The sequence below is a fragment of the Ctenocephalides felis genome, unplaced genomic scaffold, assembly GCF_003426905.1.
Source record: "Ctenocephalides felis isolate EL2017-DRISC unplaced genomic scaffold, ASM342690v1 CF-g0.4_SCAFFOLD_01170, whole genome shotgun sequence".
In the NCBI taxonomy this organism is placed as follows: Eukaryota; Metazoa; Arthropoda; class Insecta; order Siphonaptera; family Pulicidae; genus Ctenocephalides; species Ctenocephalides felis.
This window is the reverse complement of record NW_020537324.1, coordinates 79,636,755-79,663,460: the sequence shown is the minus strand read 5'-3', so window position 1 is coordinate 79,663,460 and position 26,706 is coordinate 79,636,755. Positions and strand designations below refer to the sequence as shown.

The 26,706-nt window shown below is 29.1% G+C and overlaps 1 protein-coding gene across 1 annotated transcript; it reads left to right on the top strand.

Moving 5' to 3' along the window:
• Positions 1-6,759: 6,759 nt before the first annotated feature.
• LOC113366266 (protein RCC2 homolog) lies at positions 6,760-24,177 on the top strand. The gene is made up of 13 exons (XM_026607845.1): positions 6,760-6,931; positions 10,157-10,350; positions 10,418-10,564; positions 10,650-10,725; positions 10,801-10,932; positions 14,644-14,743; positions 14,811-14,914; positions 18,347-18,513; positions 18,608-18,702; positions 19,999-20,084; positions 20,646-20,723; positions 20,798-20,898; positions 23,613-24,177. The coding sequence occupies exons 2-13, from the start codon at positions 10,174-10,176 to the stop codon at positions 23,787-23,789; spliced, it is 1,440 nt and encodes a 479-aa protein (XP_026463630.1). The 5' UTR covers positions 6,760-6,931; positions 10,157-10,173; the 3' UTR covers positions 23,790-24,177.
• Positions 24,178-26,706: the final 2,529 nt, after the last annotated feature.

Here is a 26,706-nt window from a genome sequence, read left to right as displayed (position 1 = left end):
TATGCAGTTTATTCATTGATAGTGTTCATGAAATTATTCAAGATTGTTATATTACAGCTGTCCACTGTGTGAACGAATATTATAGATATTCATTAATCAGCAATTACTTCATTTTTCTAAATGCTAATTACAATGACAAACCGATCATGTCGTATCTGAAGTATGACTTTAATTACATTATTGTTTTTAAATATTATAAATATTTTAATGCTATTATAAATTTAAAATTTTGAATTTATTATTATATAAATATATATAATGGTATATAAATGTCAATTGACATTAAAAATGTGTGCATCGTGAGTGTTACTATACTACTAAGAAACATTATTCAAAATTGTTATATTAATTGTTTAACTGACATGCCATCTCGTACGATAGCAAAAAAGTTTTACTTCATTCGCGTGAGAACCTTACGCAAACTCTTTTTTAAAATCCATTTGTTGGACAATAAACAGCAGAAACACAAAAATTATATAAATTTGTTTCAACAGAAATTTGAGTTGCTTGTAGAAAATCATCACAAACTATAGTTGGGATTGGTATTTAGCCTTGAGGCAAGTTACATGAACTTCCCGATATGTGTAAATAATCGACTTGATCAATAAAAAATAAATTAATTTATGAGTGATTAAAAGTATTCCGAGAGGATTTATTACACATAATTGTAAACGAACGAACACTTTGACTCGGAGTTTTCTAAAAGCAAATTTTCAAAAATCAATAATTTTTATAATTAAGCCAGTTTTTTGTAGGACTTTAATTGTTTAATATGTTCATTAAGACCAAGTACTCTATCGTTATATGAAGTAAATCGTCTAATTTCAATTTTAATAAATATCAAAAGAACTATACTCATTTTCTTAAACTTTGATGAATTTTTAAAATCAAACTACTTGACGTAAGGCCGTAATATTTCAGTAAGTTCTATAAGACCATGGTATACATTGCCAAAAAAAATTCCATGAAAATTATATAAAATTTCTTCGCCTCTTTTACTAATCTTTCCACAATATTTTTAAAATTCGTAAAAATTTCACTTTATAACAACAAATGGGAAAGTAAAGATGTATAGATACAATTCGGCCCTCACGATATCGATTAGGAGAAGATTAAGATGCAATTTTGGATAAGTTAAATAATATAAAATTAAATTAATTTAATCCAACATGAAGTACCAGTGCTATGTTATGGTTATGGTAATGTTACACCGTTTAAAAGACTTCAATTTCCAATACAGTATGGGAATTGAGACTCATTATTTTATCTAAAGCAGTTCTACATTTAACATCGCCCATATTATAAATGTATATGCATTTGGGTGTGAAGAGTAATTTAGAAAACAATAATTATTATTTTTAGGTGAACGGTATATATTAGTATATTATATAAAAAATTGTAGACATAGGTACAGGACAATGTGTGTCGGGTCGTCTATATATATATATATATATATATATATATATATATATATTCAAAGTGTATCCTCCTCCTCTTGTCGGCCGTGTGCGTCCCATTCGGAGGCCACGTGACCTGTTCCCAACGCGTGTCTTCCGTCGGTGGGCGGAAGACACGCGTCAGTGTCAGCGAACGGCGCGTAATTCGCTTTTGAGAAATTGGCTCGTTCGATGTTACTCGAACAATGCGAATTTTTATTCATACACACGCTTCGAATAATGGACAAAGTGTTAAACGATCTGAACCGTAAAAGAAAATTGAATGTAGATCGGGCGATTTTTTAGATCGGTAAATTTTCAGATTTAACAATAATGTAGCAGTTACGTATCCTGGATATTACACAGATGTTTTTACGTTGCAAACAAGAACGTAACGTGTTGTTTTGTTATGCAAATTTGCAACGATTTTGTTTTTGATGTGTTTTTAAGGGGCACAACTAGTGTAACCGCCTAAAAAAAGGTAATTTTTGGGAATTTATATTAAAAAAACTACTTTATCAATCATTTCAAAATTTTAGGAATATATTTATACATGTTTTAAGAATACATAGTAAAATTTTTGAAGAAAAAAATTAGATATTTTTTAAGTTATCGTCGATCTCCAACGACGCGATAAAAAAGGCCCTTAACAGCTGCAGTGATTCCGGCCTTCTACGTGGATGAAATTTAAAAAAAAAATTCTCGTTAAACTAGATAATATTGTCTGTAAACTGAACTACGATGAGGAAAAAAAATCAAAAATTGACAAATGACGGCGTTTTTTAAAAAAAGTCGAATTTTACCCAAAATTTTAGTCGTTTTTGGACTGCCAAAATTCGATTTTTGATCCGATCAAAAAATCGATAGTTCATTTTACGGAGAACTATATATAAAACATGTAAAAAAAATTTGGTAGTGATCTGATCATTTGTTTTTGACTAATCGCTGCAGCAAATTCGAAAAATGCTGTTTCGAGAAAAACGCGTTTAAAGATTAAATGATCGTTATAGTATATACTATATATATATACTCTTTAAATGGCTGTAACTCAAAAACAATTTAAGATATCGATTTAAAATTTTGGTATGTTATTTTTAAAGGTATAACCTATCGAAACATGGAAAAATTGAAAATTCGATTTTTTGAAAATTTCACACTAGTTGTGCCCCTTAAACTATCTGAAAATAATCAAATCCACTTCTTCAACAGTTAATTATTAAGAAACTGACCATCCCATCTTTACACATAATTTTAAACCGACCAGCAAACCATTATCCATAATTCCCGCCAAATTAGCATTCTGCCGCATAATGTTTTTCCCGTCGGGAAACGCAGAAATTCCGCCCGGGGCTCGAATGGGCGTGGCGCCTACTTTTGTTCTGGGGGCACCACACTTCCACTTCAAAAAAGGAGAAAACAATTACTTACAGGGGACACGAACGCGTGCGCTTTACATCTATCCTAAAGACATATGCTAGGCAGGTGAGAAGAACCCGGAGAAAAAATGGTATATCTTCTATATATATAAAAATAAGTCGGGTTTTCCTTCCTGACAAAATAACTCCAGAACGCTCGAACCTATTTAGACAATTTTGCATTCGTTGAAAAGGTCTCGAGGTCCGCAAGGTTTATAGCTAAGAAAATTAGTTGTGCACGGCATCGTGCCTTAATGCAAGCTGCTGGAACTTCACGCACCGTAATTAAAAATTCGAGTAATGACATTAGTGAGAATTATCAGAATTATGCTTGGTTAAGCCAACGAGCAATTCTTGCCGCAAAGAATAATGATGTACACGCACTGAATTTCACCATTCAATCAGAAATTGCTGGCGATTTGGTGACATACCAATGATTCCGACTGGTCTTCCGTTTGACTTCAAACGATTGCAATTTCCAGTTCGTAATGACAATTAACAAGTCGCAAGGCCAATCGCTTAGTGTTTTTGGGGGATAAATTTCAAATAGATTATTTAGAAAATCATCGTTTTTCACATGGGCAGTTATGCGTTGCCTGTTCAAGAGATGGAAAACCATCCGCTTTGTTTATGTTAACATCAGACCAAAAAACAAAAAATGTGGTTTACCAAAGAGCACTTCAATGAAACGGATAATTTGCGGATTCACTTTCATTTACTTAGAGAAGTTCAACTAAAAAACACTTCATTTTTGTAATCAAAATAAATTCATTACTGTTGTATAATACAATCAATTTTTTTTCTTTTCAAATATAAAACAAAAAATTTCTTCATCTTTTTCACGAAACCATCTGGTGGCGAAACGGAGTTCGTCGGGTTTGCTAGTATATATATGTATATATATATATATATATATATATATATATATATATATTAATTTGTGTTGAGCATCGAACAAGAAATGCAATAGCAATAAAAAACCTTTATTATTTATTGTTAACGTTTTGGAACAATGCACTTTCTATCTTCAGGACATCAGTCTAGAACATGATCATGATAAGAAAATAAACACATAAATAGATAAAAATTAGTAAATTGCAATATAAATATTTATCGTATTTATTAAAATATTAATAAACATATTGTATAATTTTTCTGAACCAAAAACCTCCTTTGTTTCATAAAAAAATTATTAACTTTCCGTAGGGTAGTTATACTAATGGGCCGAAAATCAAAAATGAAAATTTTTGCATTTCTCGACGTTTTGAAGGTTTCTGAACATTTTACTGGCATACCTCAGAAACCAAATGGATGTGTGTGTGTGTGTTTTGTATGTCCGCATTTTTCCGTCCACGTTTTCCGGCGCATGGATCAACTGATTTGAATGGTTTAAAAAACATTCGATTCCTATTGATAGGGAGATGTGCTGATTAGTTTTTGGCAAAGGCAGGTCCAGTCGTTACGGAGATACGGAGCAAAGAGTGCAGAAAATAGAAATCGAGTTTTTGAGAGAACGGATCATCCGATTTGTATGATCCAAAAAACATGACGGGAAAAAATGGTTATAAGTTTTGGGCAAATACCATGTAAAGGTGTGTTTTTAATTCTATTGTTTTTTGAATCGTTTCTATAAAAGATGATCCCGCTAACTATATCCATTCAAGATCATTATTCAAGTGTAATAATAATAAGTGTTGGTGAGAAATAAAAAATGTGATTTGTATCTAAGGTGTATTCCTATAGGGTTGTCATACTCTGCAACATTGCAAATAGGTTTGTGTGATCGTAAACACAATTGTTCCGGTATCTAACCCTCTTTATATATACTTACACACACACATATATATATATATATATATATATATATATATATATATATGATGTATATATTTACACACCACCAAGTATTATTTTCCCATTTCAAATTGATTACACGGCAAAACGCACCCGATTCAATATGAAGTGTGTCCGGCGGGATTTATAGGGCGATTAAAATTATAATATTTATTTATTGGAATAAATTGCGCAATAATAATAATAGGTTTCGCTTGAGAAAATAAACAAATATCAATCTAATCTGTACTCGTGCACTAAAGACCATTACAACATAGGTAGATATTTATTTCATCAGAAAAATTCAGAAAAAGAGGCAATTATAAAATATTAAAATAAAATTGTATCAGCACATACATGCACAAGTACACACAAACATACATCAATTTTTTCCAAGGTGCCAAAATTTTCAGAAATATCTAAAACGTAAAGATATATAACAATTTTCATTTTTGATTTTTTTGTGATTACTATAATTTTTTTTATAAAATTTGTAATATAAATTTGTATTTTATTAACAACTACCCGAAGAAGAAGTTTATGTTTTCATCAAAAAATCCGATTCGCTAATTTTATGTTTTCACGACGTTTCAAGCCATTCTGAATCGAATGAGACCAACATTTGGAAAAAGTATGTATGTGTGTGTGTGTGAACAGATTTTTTGCCGTAAATCGACGTTTTCTCCAAAACGGATGGACCGATTTAAAAAATTTAAAAGCCATTCGATGTATCTCGATGAGGACTATTGTTTGTCAGTTTTGTGCGACAATCGGCCGAGACGTTTCTTTCTAAATCGCAGAAAAGTGAAAAATTGTTCGTCTACGTTTTAGCCCGCAATTCTGAATCGATTTCGAAAATTCAAAAACCATTCGATAGATATTGGTTGGGAATCGTGCTGATTAGTTTTTGGTAGAGATCGGCCGGGCCGTTTTCTTGTAATAAAGTGTTAAAACGATTTTTATTATTATTATTATTAATTTTTTTTTGGCGGTAGATACCATAGTCTTATAGATCATACTAAAATATTACGGCCCTACGACAACTGGTTTAGCTTTAAAAAATCGTCAAAGTTTGCAAAAATTAGTATCGTTTTTTTGGCATTTGTTAAAATTATACCTTTCATCGACGTTTTTTCAAAAACGCCTGAACCGATTTCAGATATTTAAAAAGCATTTGATGTATCTCGAAGAGGATTATCGTTTCTCAGTTTTATGCGACGATCGACCGAGCCGTTTCTTTGTAATTTGGAAAAAGTGTTAAACCTTTTGTCCACATTTAAGCTCATACTACTAAACCGATTTTAAAAAATCAAAAACTGTTCGAAAGATATTAGTTGGAAATGATACTGATTAGTTTTAGGTGAGTATTTACCGAGCCGTTTTCTTGTAATTAATTGTTGAAAGAAAAATTTAAGCCGATTTCCATGGAACTTTTTTTGGTGATATATATCATGGCCTTGTAGAACTTACTGAAATATTACGGCCTTACGAGAAGTAGTTTAATTTTAAAAATTCATCAAAGTTTGAGAAAATAAGTAGTTTTTTGACGTTTGTTAAAATTAAAATTAGAGAATTTACTTGGTATAACGTTAATAGTACTTGGTCTTAATGAACATACTAAACAATTAAAGTCCTACGGAAACTGGTTCAAAAATAAAAATTGTTGATTTTTTTGAAAATTTGCTTATAGAAAATACTCCGAGTCAAAGTGTTCGTTCATATTCAATTATGTGTAATAAATCCTCTCGGAATACTTATAATCATTCATAAATTAATTTGTTTATTATTGATCAAGTCGATTATTTATACATATCGGAAAGTTCATGTAACTTGCCTCAAGGCAAAATACCAATACCAACTAGTTTTTTTTACTAATTTAATTTTTGGTACAGAAAGTTCCAGCAATTTGCCTTAAGGCACGATGCCACGCACCACTAGTTTGTTTCATATATACAACCGCCAAACGACACCGCCATCTCTCCAACTTCCGCCGAACCCCTGCCTCCTGTCAAAACTGTCAACTAACCTCCTTAGCCGAGCCGCGAACCATCTGATTACATTTGAAAAATACACAAGCACATTAAATACAGTATTTGCCATTATTTCATCGCCATTTTAATTTTTATATACATACATAATAAACCGTGACCCGGCCATCGCACAATCCGAAAGAAAATACAACTAAATAAACATATTAATGCATCGAAGTGGCGTTTAAAGTGCTCGTAAATTAACAAGAAGTTAAAGGTTAGTGTCCGTTTGTAATAATAATAAAAGAAGATAGCTCATTTTCAATTTGTTTTCCATATGTAAAGTTTTTTTCCTACACAATCGAAACGGCGTCCTACATTTGTATCTTTTACTATACATTAATAAAGTGTTGTGTGTGTTATTTGTGTATTGTATCGTGTGTCTGCGTTTGTAAACAATAACAAATAAATACATACAGGTTGTGTTTAATTGTATATTAATATTTTTTTATAATGAGTTGTCTGTGTCGGCTCAGCCATTGTTGGAAGAAGTTTTTAGACGCGCGTTTTTTTTTTGTATAAGTAGTTTTTATAAAATGTCTTTTTGGGTAATGTCGATTTGTGTACAAGTTGTTTTGATTTAGGTTAGAAACGACGGGTATAAACAATAACGGTTTGTTTTGATTTAATTGTTTATTGTTAATAATAAACTATTCTAAGTTTTGGTTGGTTTAGTAATAATTTTAATAACAAACACACACATATATATATATATATATATATATATATATATATTTATTTATATATATATATATATATATATATATATTTATATATATATATTTATAATATATGCATACAAACTACTCTTTACAGGCATCCATTGAAATAATAAAATAGAAAGAAAAGTAATATATGTTCCTTAAAATAAATTTAATAGATTCATTTGAATACCAATTTTTTCCTGTCAAGATATATATATGATGAGTTATTTAGTATCGGGCAGTAACACCAAGTAAAAAAAACTAAAGTAGTTTTGAGATACTTTATTTATCCATACGTTTCAGTCTTCATCGAGACCATCATTCAGTGGAACTAAAAGATTTTATATGATGTAGGAGGAAAATAATATAAAGTTATAGAACTTATATATATATAATTACTTACAGAAATTAATTATAATACAAAAATACACTACACTATTACACTGTGATATACTAAGCTATTAATAACTGGAACATTTAAACTAATTATTTTTTTGACAATTTTTGGTTACATTTTAGTGTGTACAGATTGACTAACGTCTAAAAACTGAATGAATTGTGTTTACAATTTTTTGAGAAAGTGTAAAAAGACTGGCAGACATATGTTTTTAGTAAAATAATAAAATACACGCTTCATTCAGATATGGTAGTGTTTTGAAAAATGGTCAAGGATTATTTTATAGTCATTGCAAAGCGAATTGTTGTCCAATCTTTTATTTATGGCCCTGTCGTTGTGTAAAGATATTAGGCATCCTTCGCTAAACCTTCTTTTAAATAAATTATTTTCGAAATGTAGGACCGTGGGATTGGAAAAATCAATGTTATGTTTGAGCTGATTAATATGATATATATATATATATATATATATATATATATATATATATATATATATATATATATATATATATAAATCATTATCCAAGGGCTGAAAAATGGAATAATCAAGTTTCAAATATATAATTCCAGATTACCTGGAGAAAGTCTTGTTTTTACTTGTTTTATAATATTTTTGTTCCCTATGTTATGATAAATTTAAATATTTTTCTTTTGTCGCTTTTTGTAGTTTTCTTCCCACAGAAGAAGAGCAAATTGGGACTTGAAACTTATGGATCGAATAAATTTATTTTAGTTATCTGAAAGGATGTCTGATAAGAAGTTTTTTGTTTTATCAACATTTATCCAAATAATATATATTGCTGGTACTTCCCGTAACGTTCGAGGATTAAAAATAATCAATAATCTACAAAAATTGATCATTGATTAATAACAATTGTTTTAAATATTTTTCTAATATATTATTACAAGTATTGTCGCATTCATTATTTGTATTTTATATTTAAAATATGAGTTTACAAATTAGACTATGATATTTATATATACTTTCAAAGAATGTAAATAAACAAAGGCTAATCAAGCCGATTTAGAATGAAATGCCTTATCTAATATTTGATCATGCTTGAGAGAACCTTATTTTTAAATATATCATTCCGATCTGAATTGCAAAGTCAAAATTCTATATTTCAGATATTTAGATGAGCTTTAGAATTTATGAAATTTAAAACTGTGTATTTTTTAATATTAAAATCATCAAATATATATTTTTGATATTTGAAAAAAGTTGTAACTTTGTGAAAATTTTCAAATAAATATTCATATTGAAAACTTTGAAACCGCTGGACCTGCCTTTCTCAAAAACTAATTATGCTCTTAAAAAATGTTTTTTTTTATTGCACCCTTTGTTCCGTGTTTCCGAAATGTCTGGATCTGCCTTTACAAAAAACACTAATCGACACGTCTCGCCGTCAACGCTAATCGAATGGTTTTTGAATCATTCTAATCGGATGGCCCGTTCTCGCAAAAATGGAATTTCCATTTTATGCATTTTTTGTCTCGTACCTTTGAAGTGGCTTGGATCTGCCTTTGCCAAAAACTAATCATCACATCTGCCTATCAATAGGAATCGAATGTTTTTTTTTGAATCATTCAAATCGGTGATCCGTGCGCCCGAAAACGTGGACGAAAAACTATATTCATACGGGAAGTTAATTAAATGCACAATTTTGTCAAAAACTGTAATGAAAATAAAGGTTTTTGAACATTTTGGAATACATTAGAAAAAATGTATGTGTGTGTGTGTACGGATACAAATTTTCGTGGACGATTTCGGGCTCATGGAAAAACCAATTTTAATAATTTAAAGAGCATTTATTTGAATTGCGAAGATAAAGAACTGGTAAAATTTTTGAGAAGGCAGGTCTAACGGTTTCGGAGATCTAGTAAAAAAAATACCATTTGGCGGTCAAAAATGATCATTAGACATATGCACTTCAAATTATCAGATATTTTATGAAGATTTTAATAACACGTTCAAATTTTGTTTACATTTCTATGGGTTCGGTAACATCGTTTGTCCGTTAGACGGCGACGCGGCGCTTACGCGCTTTAATATTTCGTCTCTATGCAGAAAGCAGTACGATTGCTTTGAAAAAAAGTTCAGAATTTCCAAAATATTTCAAAATAAAAAAAACTTTTTACCAAAATAGTAATTTTTTTTTAAAAAAATCAAATTTTTTAAAAATTTAAAATATTCCAAAAATCTAATTTTTTTAATGTTAAAAAAAAACTTTTTTAAAAAATTCAATTTTTGGAACGGAAAGTTTTATCAATTTGCCTTAAGGCACGATGCCATACACCACTGGTTTTATAATTATTCATTTACAAATCTTTGATTGTTTCAGAATTTTGCTAAATAAAAATGTCCGCAGCCAAACGTAAACGTGCCCCTACTAAGAAAACAGCAAACAAAAAGAAATACAAAGCAGAATCCGATAGTGAGGATTACGGGTCTGAATTCAGTGATCAGGGGGACAATGCTCCACCTGATGAGATTCTTATCGATGGCGAACTCGAGAAAGCAGAAAAACTACCAGAGGTATAATAATTGACAAACAATAATCAAAAGTACTCGACTCATGTACTGAACTTGTTTTTGTTTTTAGGAGTTGTTAAAATCTTTATCCCGTGATGGCGGTAAGTTGTTGATCGCTGGTCAAGTCGCTTGGGAAATGGCAGGAAAAAGAGATGTTAAGAAGATCAGTATGAGCCATCCGAATTTATATACATTCCATCGGTTGACTGACAGAAAGGTAAATAGATAAATTAAAACCTCATTTTATCATTCGTTACTTTTACTATAAAATCATCAATTAATTCATATGCCATCTATTTTAGTACAAGTTGGCAGTCAGTTCCTGTTCAGCAGTTCACTCTGTATTGATAACTGAAGAAGGAAAAGCTTATACTATTGGTAAATATTTATACCTACTATACATAAATTCATTATCATCCATATTATCAACTCACGTACTAATTTTTTATCCAGGTCGAAATCCTAGTGGCCAATTGGGCGTCGGAGACACCAAAACAAGAGACATGCCAACCGAGGTCACCGGTCTTGAAGATTTGGTTATCATAGGCGCAGCAACCGGCAGACATCATACCTTATTTTTAACAGGTAATATAAATACACCAATATAATGTAAAGTATGGTGTTTTAAATATAATATAAAGTATTATATAATATATAATACATTTTAATTTATATATATATATATACTAGCTGACCTGGCAAATGCTGTTTTGCCATCAAAAATATTTTGCCGCATTGCAGAAGTTCTTATAATATACATGATATATTAATAATAATGTTATATTTTTATTACACAAATTTCTTTACATTTCGATAATTAATTCCAACGCATCATAGTGTTTTGTTTATTTTAATTTTATTTATGTCAAATAGTGAAATATTTTTTTTAATCAATGAATAAATTAGATTTTAGTCTGAATCATCGCAGTACCATTATCTAAATATATAATTTTTATATAAATATCAGATTTTTTACTTTTGCATTTAATTTAAAAATATTGAATGTCAATTTCATATATCCAATATGCACTAAATTTTTAAATGCGAAAATATTTCCTTTTTGGTCGAAATTTAATATAATATGATATAATTTATATCTATAATTTGATTGCCAATATTGCCTATAACATAACTTGGAATAATTATTTGTATCTTATTGAAGTCGTTAAAAATTCATTTTTTTTTGAACTGTCAGAATTTTGTTTATGATTAATGTTAAATTCAATATGTCGCTTTTTTATTTTGATCTATAATGTTTTAATCACTTATCATATAAATTTTCGACTATAAATTGATATTCATACTATCCCTGAAACTAACATGGATAAAGTTCTGAGAAATCCGAGTCCAAATCTATAAAATGTTTGATTTTTGGCACTTTTATTAATTTTTTGTTTTGGATATATAATTTTTTATATAAATATTTGATTTTTTATATTTTCATTTAATTGAATTGTGAATGTCAATTTCATATATTCAATATGCAGTATATTTGTAAATGTCAAAATATTTCCTTTTTGGTCAAAAATTAATATATGATATTTATTTTACAATATTGTGTTGTATCTACAATTTGTTCGGCAATATAACTTGGAATAATTAATTTATTTGTTTCTTATTGAAGTCGTTAAACTTTTTTTTTGTGAAACGTTAAATTTTTGTTTATGATTAATTTTAAATTCAGTATGTCGCTTTTTTATTGTGATCTCTGATCTATAAGGTTTTGATGAAGTTTTGGTATCCGAAATAATTTAGTAAGCTAATCAAATAAATATAAATTGTAAATATATTTATATAATTATTTTCATAAATATTGACAAATGACATTTGACAATTTTCATGTCAACATTTATTCAAATTTATAAACATTGACTTTTAATTAGATTTAAAACTATAAATTGTGATTTTGAATATAGCATTTCATCTAATTTGGATATAAATGCTGGGAATATCTATATATGTATATGTTTTTGAATTAAATTTTTTGAACTGTCAAATTGTTTTTTCAAAAATCATAAATCTTCTTCTCGAGTTTTCCATAAATTTTGACATTTGTCATTTCAGTGTTTTGTTTTTTTTTTTGACCATTTTCTGTCAAAATTTTTAGAAATTTATAAAAATTATATATTTATATTTTAAATTTACTTTTCAAAATTTCCTATAACCCAAGTTGGATATATATGCACACGATGAGCCAATAAAATTTAAAACCGGTTCAGTAGTTTGGGCGTCCATCGCGAACCAACATCGTGACACGAGATTTATATATATATAGATATAGATTAGTGATGTGCCGACTCGAAAATTTCCTGATTCGAGTGATTCGAATCAGAAAAAAACCTGATTCGAATCATGATTCGAATCAATTCGAATCAAGTTCATATATGAACAATTATAATTTAAGAGAAGAAATAATATCATTTTAATAATTTTATAAGTGAAATAATTAATTCAGTAAGCAATTAATTCCAAAAAGTGCAGAGATGAATACATTTATACTATATATATATATAATAATAAACTAGCTACAAATATAACTAATCTTTCAAGTGAATTTACAGTAAAATTTAACCAAACACTTCTCTATCACTAAAGCATATAAAACAATATTCTTAATCTTACGTTGAACGAATGCATGTGTATATTATTGATTGTTTAGATCTAATCTAAACAGGGAGCTGAATCTAACGTCTTACGAATGACTTAAAATTCAATCCACTACTGTAAAGATTGATATTATTTCATTTGTGTGAATTTGCCATTACTGGCATAATTAAAATATAATAATTTTGTATGTGTATAAAACTCGTTGTGTAGTTTATTTTGATAATAATTAAAATCTTAATCGCGTATTTATTATCTAAATGAGTTTTTGATATTTCATGAACAAATTTGCTCTCAGCGCTTAGTCAAAAATAAACAAACACTCAAGACCCATACGCACTGCATCTCCATAAGTCGATACGCTAAACACGGACACATGTTTCGAACTCAAGTCGGTATGATTCAGTTTGAGTCATATGAACTCGGATAATTCATACCGACTTGAAGTCGGGATAAGTCGGTTTGAGTCATAGGAACTCGAATCAATTCATAACGACTTGAAGTCGGGATAAGTCGGTTTGAGTCATAGGAACTCGAATCAATTCATAACGACTTGAAGTCGGGATAAGTCGGTTTGAGTCATAGGAACTCGAATCAATTCATAACGACTTGAAGTCGGGATAAGTCGGTTTGAGTCATAGGAACTCGAATCAATTCATAACGACTTGAAGTCGGGATAAGTCGGTTTGAGTCATAGGAACTCGAATCAATTCATAACGACTTGAAGTCGGGATAAGTCGGTTTGAGTCATAGGAACTCGAATCAATTCATAACGACTTGAAGTCGGGATAAGTCGGTTTGAGTCATAGGAACTCGAATCATTCATAACGACTTGAAGTCGGGATAAGTCGGTTTGAGTCATAGGAACTCGAATCAATTCATAACGACTTGAAGTCGGGATAAGTCGGTTTGAGTCATAGGAACTCGAATCAATTCATAACGACTTGAAGTCGGGATAAGTCGGTTTGAGTCATAGGAACTCGAATCAATTCATAACGACTTGAAGTCGGGATAAGTCGGTTTGAGTCATAGGAACTCGAATCAATTCATAACGACTTGAAGTCGGGATAAGTCGGTTTGAGTCATAGGAACTCGAATCAATTCATAACGACTTGAAGTCGGGATAAGTCGGTTTGAGTCATAGGAACTCGAATCAATTCATAACGACTTGAAGTCGGGATAAGTCGGTTTGAGTCATAGGAACTCGAATCAATTCATAACGACTTGAAGTCGGGATAAGTCGGTTTGAGTCATAGGAACTCGAATCAATTCATAACGACTTGAATGCGGTTAAAGTCATATAAATTGGAGTCGGGTGATACATTTAAGCGTATTAAAGGCGGGTGACTCGCATGATTTAATTCAAGATTTATTTTTTATATTTATTATTATTATTTTTTATATTTATTATTACTATTATTTATATTATTATAATATTGAATTAAATTAAAACATTTTTTTTATATTTATGAAAATTTGTGTTCACACATGTTTTATCACAGAAAATATTTTGCGGCTTGATACGAGTTGATTCGAATCAAGTAAAATCTGATTCGAATCAAGTCGTTAAAGGCTTGATTCGAATGATTCGAATCACTTGATTCGACTTGGCACATCACTAATATAGATATATATATATATATATATATATAATATAATGTAAAGTATCTATTATTTTTTTTCTTTTTTTAGATACCGGTACCGTCTATGCTTGTGGTGATAATAAATTTGGGCAGTGCGGTGTTGGTAATCAAACAGCAGTTGTGAATAAACCTACAAGGATAAAATATCGGTAAATAAATGATTTTTAAAACTAGTTGAATTGGATTGTTGTGTTCATTTTGTTTATTTTTTGGCAGTGGTCCTCCTATAATCAAAGTAGGCTGTGGTGCTGATTTTTCAGTTATACTCGATGTTAAAGGTGGTTTGCATACATTTGGTTTACCTGAATTTGGACAACTAGGTAATAAAATTATATATATACAGTACAGGCCAAAAGTTTCTGGACACATGAAAAAAATCTCATTTTCTGAGTTTTGAGCTATATTTTTCATATAAAAATAATTTTATTCAAGTTAGTTTTGTACATTCTACGTAGTATTAATATTTAGTGACTGATTTGTAACCAATTTGTGAGAAATGATGGACTAATTAGCAATGAAAATGTCAAAATGTCACAGTCGATTTTCCTGAATATGACCACCCTTTGCTTTGATCACTGCAGCGCATATTTTTGGTAATCTTTTGACGAGTTTTTGCAATGTTTGCGCAGGTATGTTCTTCCAGGACTCGTTAAGGCAATTCCACAGGCAGCAAGGCTGGTTGGATGCAAATCCTTCACGAGGCATTTAAGCTCGTCCCACAAGCTCTATTGGATTAAGATCCGGCGATTGTGCAGGACACTCAAAAAACCACTTCTGCGAACAGTAAATAAACAAAAGAGATTGCAATTTGCCAAAACCCACTTAAATTGGACCATCGATCAATGGAAATCAGTTTTATGGACGGATGAGTCAAAATTCGAACTTTTCGGAAATCATCGACGTAGGAAGGGTAATGAAAGACTCAATTCTAAGTGTATTTCGCCAAAGGTAAAGCACGGTGGTGGTTCAGTGATGGCTTGGGGTTGTTTTAGATTCAATGGAGTCGGATCGCTTGTCAAATAGATGGAACTTTAAAGAAAGAACAGTATCATACCATACTTCAGCGCCACGCCATTCCATCTGGTCTTAATTTAATTGGTCCAAAATTTATTTTTCAACAAGATAATGACCCTAAACACACTTCTCGACTCTGTGACAATTATTTGAAGCGAAAACAAGACGAAAAAATACTTCAAATAATGGATCTTAATCCAATAGAACTGTTGTGCATTTGTCTGACTGATTTGCATCCAAGCAGCCTCCCTGCCCTGTGGAATTGCCTTAACGAGTCCTGGAAAAACATACCTGCGCAAACATTGCAAAAACTCGTCAAAAGATTACCAAAAATATGCGCTGCAGTGATCAAAGCAAAGGGTGGTCATATTCAGGAAAATCGACTGTGACATTTTGACATTTTCATTGCTAATTAGTCCATCATTTCTCACAAATTGGTTACAAATCAGTCACTAAATATTAATACTACGTAGAATGTACAAAACTAACTTGAATAAAATTATTTTTATATGAAAAATATAGCTAAAAACTCAGAAAATGAGATTTTTTCATGTGTCCGGAAACTTTTGGCCTGTACTGTATATATATATATATATATATATATATATATATATATATCTTGATATTGTATAAAATTACTACTTGCTACTAGGTAATAAAATTATATATATATATATATATATATATATATATATATATATATATAAAAAAAACAAAAAAAGGTTTTTAATAAACTATTTCTTTGTCCAATATATTAGAAAGAACAGTCATTGCAAGAAACAAATTTTGATCATATTATCATATTTCTGTACATTATTTTTTCAACTAAGTATTTTATTAATTAAAAAATCCATTTTCTTTTCTTAAACATATTGTTTGCTTAAATCTTATCAAGATCATGTTTCTTGACAGATGTCCTGAAGATGGAACGTTCCTAGTTCCGAAACGTCGACAGTAAATAAATAAAGAAATAGTTTATTAAAAAACTTTTTTTGTCCTGGATTTTTTCAATAAATAAAAAACAATTTATTTTTAGTAGACGTTTAATTACGATGTTTGGGAACTAATTACGTTCTTTACGTTTCTTAATATTCTGTATACTTCGTCATTAATATTGTCCGTTTATATAAAAATTGTTTTTGGCAGAAAAAACCTGATGATGGGACGTATCTAGTTCCGAAACGTCGAGATTGAGCATTTAAAATAAAGCGACAATATAAATTTGAAAGCATTTATTTTTCTTAATTAACGAAAATTGAATCCTTGCATTTCTATATTTTATTTTCTATATTCTATATTTTTGTAAGAATACAGTTTTTTTCTAAATACACTATTTTGTTTTTGTCAAATTTCTTTAATTTTATAAGATTCTGCAATTTTTATAAGGCTCGCGAAATTTTTAGAAGATTTTTATATAATTTGAAATATTTTGATGCCATTTGGAGGGTGTTTTGTAATTGTGCAGATTTTGAAGCATACGAATAATTTTGTCAAAGGTTTCTTTTACTGATTTTGCGTTTTTATATGGTTTGCAGCATTTTTAGAAAGATTTTCATGTTATAGTATAGATTAGGGTTTGTCGGTTTTCAAAAACCGGTTTTTTGGCGAAAATTATGGAATTGAAAACCGTTGTTTAGTGGAAAAAAGTCGGTTTTCACTGTATAAATGAAAAATGACAAATATAGCCAAATATAAAAGATAGATGAAAGCGTTTTGATTCTTGAAATCATATCGTTTCAATAGCATTTGATATCTTATCAGTCTGCAATGGTTCCCAGAAAGGTTTTGTATATATTAATTTAGATTTTTATACCGGTGTATATATTAATTTAAATCACTGTGACTTCTTTTTGAAGAACTAACTTCCTCTACTCTAACTTAAAAAAACAGTTTTATTCCCTAGAAGCCACAAATAAAAGAACAAAAAACTTTGAATTATCATATCAGACTTTAAAAACATTTAAGCATAAATTGGTCGCAAGTATGAGAGTATTTTCTATTCCAGGAATTTTTGTGAGTAAACAAAGGATACGTTTAAGTATCAATTCGATAGTTTTTTGAAATCATATTTTTATAAACAAAAAAAAAACAATTAAAATGTTTGAAATTAATTAATTAAAATTGCTTAGAACAGACAATATCCGAGTTTAGCTTAATTGTTTTTAAACCTAAAATTGATATTAACAAGTATGTATCAACATGTATGTAATATTAATTTAAGGAATGTTTTTTATTTAAAAATGTAATATTTTTATTTAATCGAAAACTTTCCTTTCACTATCATAAAAATATTTTCATTTTAATATGTGAAAATGATGCATGAAAAACGAATAATTATTTTCAAAGTTATTTAATTAAGATAAACTATTATTTTTTAGTTTTGCTAATTAAAATTAAAATAATTTTGTTTACTACCTATAAAATTGAACAATAAATTAGTTCTGTCAAATGCTGCTCTAAATTCCACTAAATTTGCGGATAAATTACAGAATATTCGAGCAAAAATTTGATTGCTATATAAAATTCGAAAACCGGTTAAAACCGGTTTTTTAGTAAAATTAAAATTCGAAAACCGGTTTTCTGAAATGTCGGTTTTTGTATAAACCCTAGTATAGATGTTATCCAAAACCCCTTAAAAAATCGAACACGCGATTAATGGACGTCTCATACGTGTATAGTGTTGTACCAGCAATTAAATCTAAAATTCTTATTTATATTCAATTGTTTATCATTTGCAGGTCATAATACAGAAGGTAAATACTTTGTGACTTCCAACAAAATCTCATTCCATTGTATCACATCTCCAAAGAAAGTTGTTCTGTATATCGAAAAGGCTAAAGACGGTCATGTTACACCAATTGATGCAGCACAAATTGTCGATTTCAGCTGTGGAACAAATCATACTGTAATTATAAACAAATTCTAAAAATATCATTATATATATATATATATATATATATATATAAATTTTCTCTATTTGATTTTTTCCTTTTTATCAGGTTGCAATTGATTCACAAAAAAGGTGCTTCAGTTGGGGCTTTGGAGGATTCGGTCGATTGGGTCATGCCGAACCGAAGGATGAATTTGTACCCAGGTAATAAAAATTATGATATAGAAATATTTATTATAACAATTCTTATTCTCATGATTTTAATTTTTGTGAATCTTGTATTACTTTTGCTATGCATAAGAGTGAATTCATATTACTTCAAATCAAAATATTCGTATCAGAGTGCATAAGACAATTTGCACATTATTAACTTCCCGTAGGGTAGTTACAGTAATGGGCCGAAAATCGAAAATGAAAATTTTTGCATTTCTCGACGTTTTAAAGGTTTCTGAACATTTTTAAAGGGCATACCTCAGAAACTAAATGGATTTGTGTGTGTGTGTGTGTTTTGTATGTCCGCACTTTTTCGTCCACGTTTTCGGGCGCACGGATCAACCGATTTGAATGGTTCAAAAAACATTCGATTCCTATTGATGGGTAGATATGCTGATTAGTTTTTGGCATAGGCAGGTTCAGCCGTTACGGAGATATGTAGCAAAAAGTGCAGAAAATAGAAATCGAGTTTTTGAGAGATCGGAGCATCGGATTTGAATGATTTAAAAAACGTTCAATTCGTAATGATTGGGAGAAGAGGTGATTAGTTTTTGGCAAAGACAGGTCCCACCATTTGGAAGATACGGAGCTAAATGTGCAAAAAATGGCAGTTTTTGAGTGAACTAAGCGTTCGATTTAAATGATCTAAAAAACTTTCTGCTTGTATTGACAAAATGCAATTGCTTTTGAGGATAAAAAAATATTACATCTTTTTTTATTTTCCATAAAATATTTTTGAAACTATTGAAAAATGTGAAAATGACGCCAAGCTAAGCACAGTATAAGTGAAAATGTCGCACAGAATTATTTGCAAATGCGTTTAGACTGTGACTATACCGGAGCACTTTTTCAATTTTGTGTAATTAGGCAACTTTTTTTTTTTAGGTTGAATTCGAAATGAAATGACGATTGTTAATGTTGTGGAGATAAATTGATTTATTTATAATTTACATTTGATTTGCTCAGATATAACAAGATAGGAAAAATAATGAAAGTTACAGTATTTGTAATAATATATTTTAAAACGTTTAAAATTTCTCGAATATTTCATCACGGTACGGGAAGTACCAGCAATTTGCCTTAAGGCACGATGCCATACAACACTAGTTGTAGTAAATTTTATCTAATTTCTGCTAAGCTAACTGCAAAAAAGTGTTTGAAACATAATTGTTGATTTATTTAAGGACATATAAAAAATGTTTTGAATCCACAAAGTTTCAACTATTAATTTGTAATTGTTCCTAAGGCAAAATGCCGCTCACACCTGTTTCTATGTATTATTTTCAGATTAATAAAATACTTCGATTCGCAAAGCCGTGGAGTACGAAGTGTGTATTGTGGTGGACAATACAGTTTGGCAATAAACGATTTAGGTATGTTTCCTATTTTACAAAATCAATTACACCTAAGTCTGTTTTTACACGGTAGATTGGTTCCAGAAGAAGCCGTGTAAAAAAAAAGCGTGTAAAAAAAGACATTGATCTTATACAAAAATGGGTGATTTGTTCCTAATCTCTAAAACCTATTAAAATTAGTGAAAAACAAGAATTTTTAGGGTATTCCCCTAAATTAGTGCTATTCACATTTGCTTTGACCAGTAAAAATTGTTTGTACGCGCTAAAGGGGAATTCACTTAAATCTTTAAGCTAGTGTTCGCAAACTATCGATACTATCGATGGTTTCAGACTTTTTTTCTTTCATAAATACTTTTTTGTGATATGAACATCTTCGCAAAAATTAAATTTGACAAAAAAAATTTAAGTACATAAAATTTCAAATCGTGCTAAATGGAATAAAATCGTGTAAAAAAATTAAAAATACTCAATTTTCGAACCGTGTTATATCAAAACCGTGTACAAAAAGACCGTGTAAAAACAGACTTAGGTGTACTCTATTTCTAGTTTCAAACAATTTATTTTTTCTTTACTTTTTAGGTCAATTATTCTTATTTGGACAAAATAAAAAGACTGGTGAAGCTAATATGTATCCTAAACCTGTACAAGACTTAAGTGGTAAGTATTTTTATGCAATTATCGAAGCATTAATAATAAATTTTGTATTAGTTTAGTTTTTTTGTTTTAAACAGGTTGGAATATAACTGCCATTGGTACAAGTAATACCTCGATCATGATCTCAGCTGATGACACTTTAATCGCTTGGGGTGCCTCACCGACTTACGGAGAACTTGTAAGTAGATTAAATATTTTTCATACAATATATATATATATATATACACCTAAGTCTGTTTTTACACGGTCTTTTTGTACACGGTTTTGATATAACAAGGTTTGAAAATTGAATATTTTTAATTTTTTACACGATTTTATTCCATTTAGCACGATTTGAAATTTTATGTTCTTAAATTTTTTTTGTCAAATTTAATTTTTGCGAAGTATGTTCATATCACAAAAAAGTATTTATGAAAGAAAAAAGTCTGAAACCATCGATAGTATCGATAGTTTGCGAACACTAGCTTAAAGATTTAAGTGAATTCCCCTTTAGCGCGTACAAACAATTTTTACTGGTCAAAGCAAATCTGAATAGCACTAATTTAATTCTTGTTCTTGAAAATTCTTGTTTTTCACTAATTTTAATAGGTTTTAGAGATTAGGAACGCTTCACCCATTTTTGTATAAGATCAATGTCTTTTTTTATACGATTTTTTTTTACACGGCTTCTTCTGGAACCAATCTCCGTGTAAAAACAGACTTAGGTGTATATATATATATATATATATATATATATATATATACTAGCTGGCCCGGCAAACGTTGTTTTGCTAAGCAAGTTTTACTAACTAAACAATTTCTAGAGAATCAAAAATATTAATACTTTAAGTGTATAAGGATGTGTTGTTTGAATGCTGTATACAATTAGGTATTATCAAAACAATAAACCCCATTAATTTGTATATGTTTTGTCAATACAATCAAACTGGAAGCTTTATACACTTTCTATAGAAAACAGTATAATCCATCCAAGTCAAAATCAAAAATAATATAACCTATAAAATGTTTTATAAATACCAATGAGTATATAATTATACAATTGAGATCTTTCAGAGCATCGTGTTTGAGAAAAATATGATTTGAAAAAAAAATGCTACGATATATAAATATCAGATTTTTTACTTTTGCATTTAATTTAAAAATATTGAATGTCAATTTCATATATCCAATATGCACTAAATTTTTAAATGCCAAAATATTTCCTTTGTGGTCGAAATTTAATATAATATGATATTATTTATATCTATAATTTGATTGCCAATATTGCCTATAACATAACTTGGAATAATTAATTTATTTGTATAAGCCGCTAAAAATTCATTTTTTTTTTTTGAACATTCAATATGTCGCTTTTTTATTGTGATCTATAATGTTTTAATCACTTATCATATAAATTTTCGACTATAAATTGATATTCATACTATCCCTGAAACTAACATGGATAAAGTTCTGAGAAATCCGAGTCCAAATCTATAAAATGTTTGATTTTTGGCACTTTTATTAATTTTTTATCAATTATCGTACTCTAAAATAATGGATGATTATTTATCAAAATTGTAATATTTAGACTATAATTTTAGATGAATACTATCTATTTTGGCATAGCAATTAGTAAATGAAACATAAATATATTTATTTGATATTTTTCCATAAATATCCGATTTATGACATTGTTTTCAATTATTCTTAATTTATTTTGAATTAGCAAATGTCAAAAAATATAATTAAAATATTCATTAAATATTGTATATAAATAATGTCATTTGATAAGTATTATTTATTACTTTGGTGCTTGATATGGATATGAATTTGTAATAAAATATATCCTTTCTGACAAATAGTTAAAAACTTGTTATAATTTTCAAAATTATTTGACATTTCATACTTCCAAAATTAATTCACTCGCATCATGGATTAGTCTAAAACGCAGTATCATTAGCTAAATATACAATTTTTTATATAAACATCAGATTTTTTACATTTGCATTTAATTTAAATAGTTAATGTCAATTTCATATATGCAATATGCACTAAATTTATAAATGTCAAAATATTTCCTTTTTGGTCGAAAATGATAGTATTTATTTTGCAATAATGTTTATAGATAATTTATTTGGCAATATTTCTTATAACATAACTTGGAATAATTAATTTATTTGCTTCATATTGAAGTAAGTCGTCAAACATTTTTTTTGTGAAATGTCAAAATTTTGTTTATGTTTAATTTTAAATTCAATATGCCACTTTTTTATTGTGATCTCTGATCTATAATGTTTTGATGAAGTTTTGATTTCCAAGATAATTTGGTAAGCTAATCAATTAAATCTAAATCGTAAATCTATTTATATAATTATTTTCATAAATATTGACAAATGACATTTGACAATTTTCATGTCAACATTTATTCAAATTTATAAACATTGACTTTTAATTAGATTTAAAACTATAAATTGTGATTTTGAATATAGCATTTCATCTAATTTGGATATAAATGCTGGGAATATCTATATATGTACATGTTTTTGAATTTTATTTTTTGAAATGTCAAATTTTTTTTTCAAAAATTATATATCGAATTTTCCATAAATTTTGACATTTGTCATTTTTGTGTTTTGTTTTTTTTTTGCCATTTTGTGTCAAAATTTTTAGAAATTTATAAAAATTATATATTTATATTTGAAATTTACTTTTCAAAATTTCCTATAACCTAAGTTGGATATATATGCACACGATGAGTCAATAAAATTTAAAATCGCTTCAGTAGTTTGGGCGTCCATCGCGAACCAACATCGTGACACGAGATTTATATATATAGATAAGATATATATGTATATATATATATATATATATATATAATATATATAATCGGTGTATTATATTTCTTTTACCCAGGGTCTCGGCGATCTCCAGAAGTCTTCGTCGACCCCGAAAGAAGTCTCGCGATTAGAAGGAATGAAGATTCCGCAAGTTACGATGGGATATTCGCACACTCTCCTCCTGGTCGACACAGATGATGCAAAAACGCTCGAAAAGTATGAAAAGATGCCAGTGTTCGAAATCGATCCTTAAACCGAAGTAATGCAATAACTACTAGGTGTTTTATTTTACCTGCACGTTTTATTATCATATCGTGTCGCGATACACGAGGTTATGGATGTTAGTAAATAATAATTGTAATCGTAAGTGAATTATCTCTTCTCGCAAATATATACCTCAGATATAATAAAAAATAAACCTCCCTCTCGAAACGTTATTGGTTGATAGTAATCGCTGTTTTAATAAATAAATGTGAGTTTATCGAGAGGTAACCTTAGATGTTAAGCGCAAAATTGGTAACATTCTCTTTTTCTATTTATTGAAATGTCAATTTTAAACTATCAGTATTATGTGATCAAATATTTTACACTTTACATGGATTCGTAGGAGATCTGATGACTGTTTTTTTATACAAGAATTAGTAGGGTAATTATTTTTGTACTTACGAAGTGATTATATTTCGTTACGAAGAATAAATAATTATTTAATAATTCTATTTTTTAACTTGTTGTAAATTAGGTTACGTTGATATTTAATAATGATAATGAAAAATAATGAAACTCAAGTATACTATACGAATTTTGTAACAACCTCCTGTGACTGCCTACATAATATTATTATTGAACGTTTTAAATAAAAAATATTGAAATGTATGCTTGGTTTGTTCTTTGGGGATAGATTGTAAGATTTTGTAATTTTAATGACTTTAGTAATAAACTTCCCCGTATGGTAAGTTATTGTAATGGGCCGAAAATCGAAATTGAACATTTTTACATTTCTCGACGTTTTGAAGGTTTCTGAACATTTTGGCATACCTCAGAAAAAATGGATGTGTGTATGTGTATGTGTATGGATATAATTTTTCGCCCACGTTTTCGGGCGTACGGATTAACCAATGTGAATAGTTCAAAAAATATTCGATTCCTATTGATAGGGAAAAGAGCTGATTAGTTTTTGGCAAAGGCAGGTCCAGCCGTTACGGAGATAAAGAGAAAAGAGTGCAGAAAATTGAAATCGAGTTTTTCAGAGAACGGAGCATCCTATTTGAATGATCTAAAAAACATTCAATTAGTAATAATTGGGAGAAGTGTTTATTAGTTTTTGGCAAAGGCAGGCCCAGCTATTTCGAAGATACGGAGCTAAATGTGTAAAAAATGGCAGTTTTTGAGAGAACTAAGCGTCCGATTTAAATGATTCAAAGAACTTTCTGCTTATCTTAACAAAATAATTGATTTTGGAAAAAAAAATTTGTTTCAACTTTTTTTTTTCAAAAAAATTAAAAAAAAAAAAATTTTTTTGTGTATCGAAAATAATTCAGATTTCAATTTTAATTCTGACTATAGTTATAATCAGGGCCGGTCCTGGGGTCCTTAGCGCCCGCATGCAACTTTTTTTAGAGCTAGAGCCCCCCCCCCCCCTTAAAATTTTAACTGTTTTAACAGTTTATTATTAAAATTATATAAATATGTACATATGATTTTTAAATTAATTTTTAATTATTCAGGATTTAGTTTAATCTAGGATTTTTAATTATTTAGGATTTAGTACACAAAAAATTAGATATAATCTAAAAGCACATAAAATACATTGATTTTAAATTTATTTAAAAAATTGAGGCCATTCGCGGGTTGATTATTATCAAATATTTTTAAATGTTCAATTATTTTTAACGTATGTGCAATATTAATATTTGGAATTTGAAACATTTTACTTATTTATTATGCGTTTTATTCTATTGAGCAAATCATGCCAGGAGAGCTAAAAAAAACTAGCTTTCATGTATTTCATGTTGAATTTTTTAAATTTTAATTCAATTTAATTTTTCATTATTTTCAATATCAAAAAGTGCGGCGTAAAATTCTCCTTATTGATATCGTAAGACCCGAATTGTATTCGTCCTTGTTTTCCCGTCATATTCAAAGTATCAGATTGTTTAAATTGTGATTGTGATAATTTTTTAACGTATTTTAGAAGTATTATCCAAAAATCAGTAAAAATGAAAAAAAGAAAATACACATTTCTTGTACTATATTGAAAAAAGAATCTGATTATATTTGATATGCATTATTTCTGCATAGTTAATAATTATTAAATTTAGAGTATGGACACCACTAGATATAAAAAAAGCATTAAGATTTTTGTTCCAAAGTAAATTTTGCTTCCTTTTAGATTTATTCCATTTCCATAACCCTAATCACGCATGTCTTCAACATTCAAAATTCATCCAGCGAAACATTTGGAACAAAAGCAAAAGTTACAATTCAATTTCTCGGAATAAACATGCCATTTTCTAAGCACTGACTCCCCATTTTTTATTTTCCCGATTATAATTTGTATATATTTTTAACAAATTCCGTTTCAACTAAATCAGCTCGCAATTTTTCGTCAATAATTAATAACACAGGTCAACAAAGAAAATGGTGCAAACGATTTTAATACTGTTTTTAAGTATATTTGGGGCGCTGATTTCAAAAATGACATTGGTTTTTTTCTATGAGCTTTAGTTTTCAAGATACGACCTATATGATATATTTTACGATATTAGGTGCGCAACTAAGTTCTCGCTGTTTTTTCGATGAAAAGTAACTTTATTATAAAAAAATTGCATCAATTGAGTTTGATACAGTTCTCCAGTGATGGTTTCACTCGGTTTTAACAGCTTATAACAAATAACACCGACCTGGTCCCACCATATGTAGAGCATAACCTTCGCAGTGAATATTCGGACGAACCGAGATTTTCTCCTCTTTGGATTGCTGTATTGTATTCATTTTTTATCACCTGTCACGATGTGATGAAGAACCTCTTCTTTTCTCGCCGCTGGAGCAGTTGTTTACAGGCGAAAAAACGACGCTCGACGTCTCTTGGCTTCAACTCACAAGAAACCGAAGTTTCTTGCTTCTGAATCATCCCCGACGCATACAATAGCTTGGAAATAGCTTGATGGGTA

What these genes read in the sequence shown, in the direction of transcription:
- LOC113366266 (XM_026607845.1), top strand. Translation starts at nt 10,174, where the DNA reads ATGTCCGCAGCCAAACGTAAACGTGCCCCTACTAAGAAAACAGCAAAC. An exon ending in ATCGGTTGACTGACAGAAAG is followed by an intron (nt 10,565 to 10,649) that starts GTAAATAGATAA and finishes CATCTATTTTAG; the next exon opens with TACAAGTTGGCAGTCAGTTC. An exon ending in AGGAAAAGCTTATACTATTG is followed by an intron (nt 10,726 to 10,800) that starts GTAAATATTTAT and finishes TTTTTTATCCAG; the next exon opens with GTCGAAATCCTAGTGGCCAA.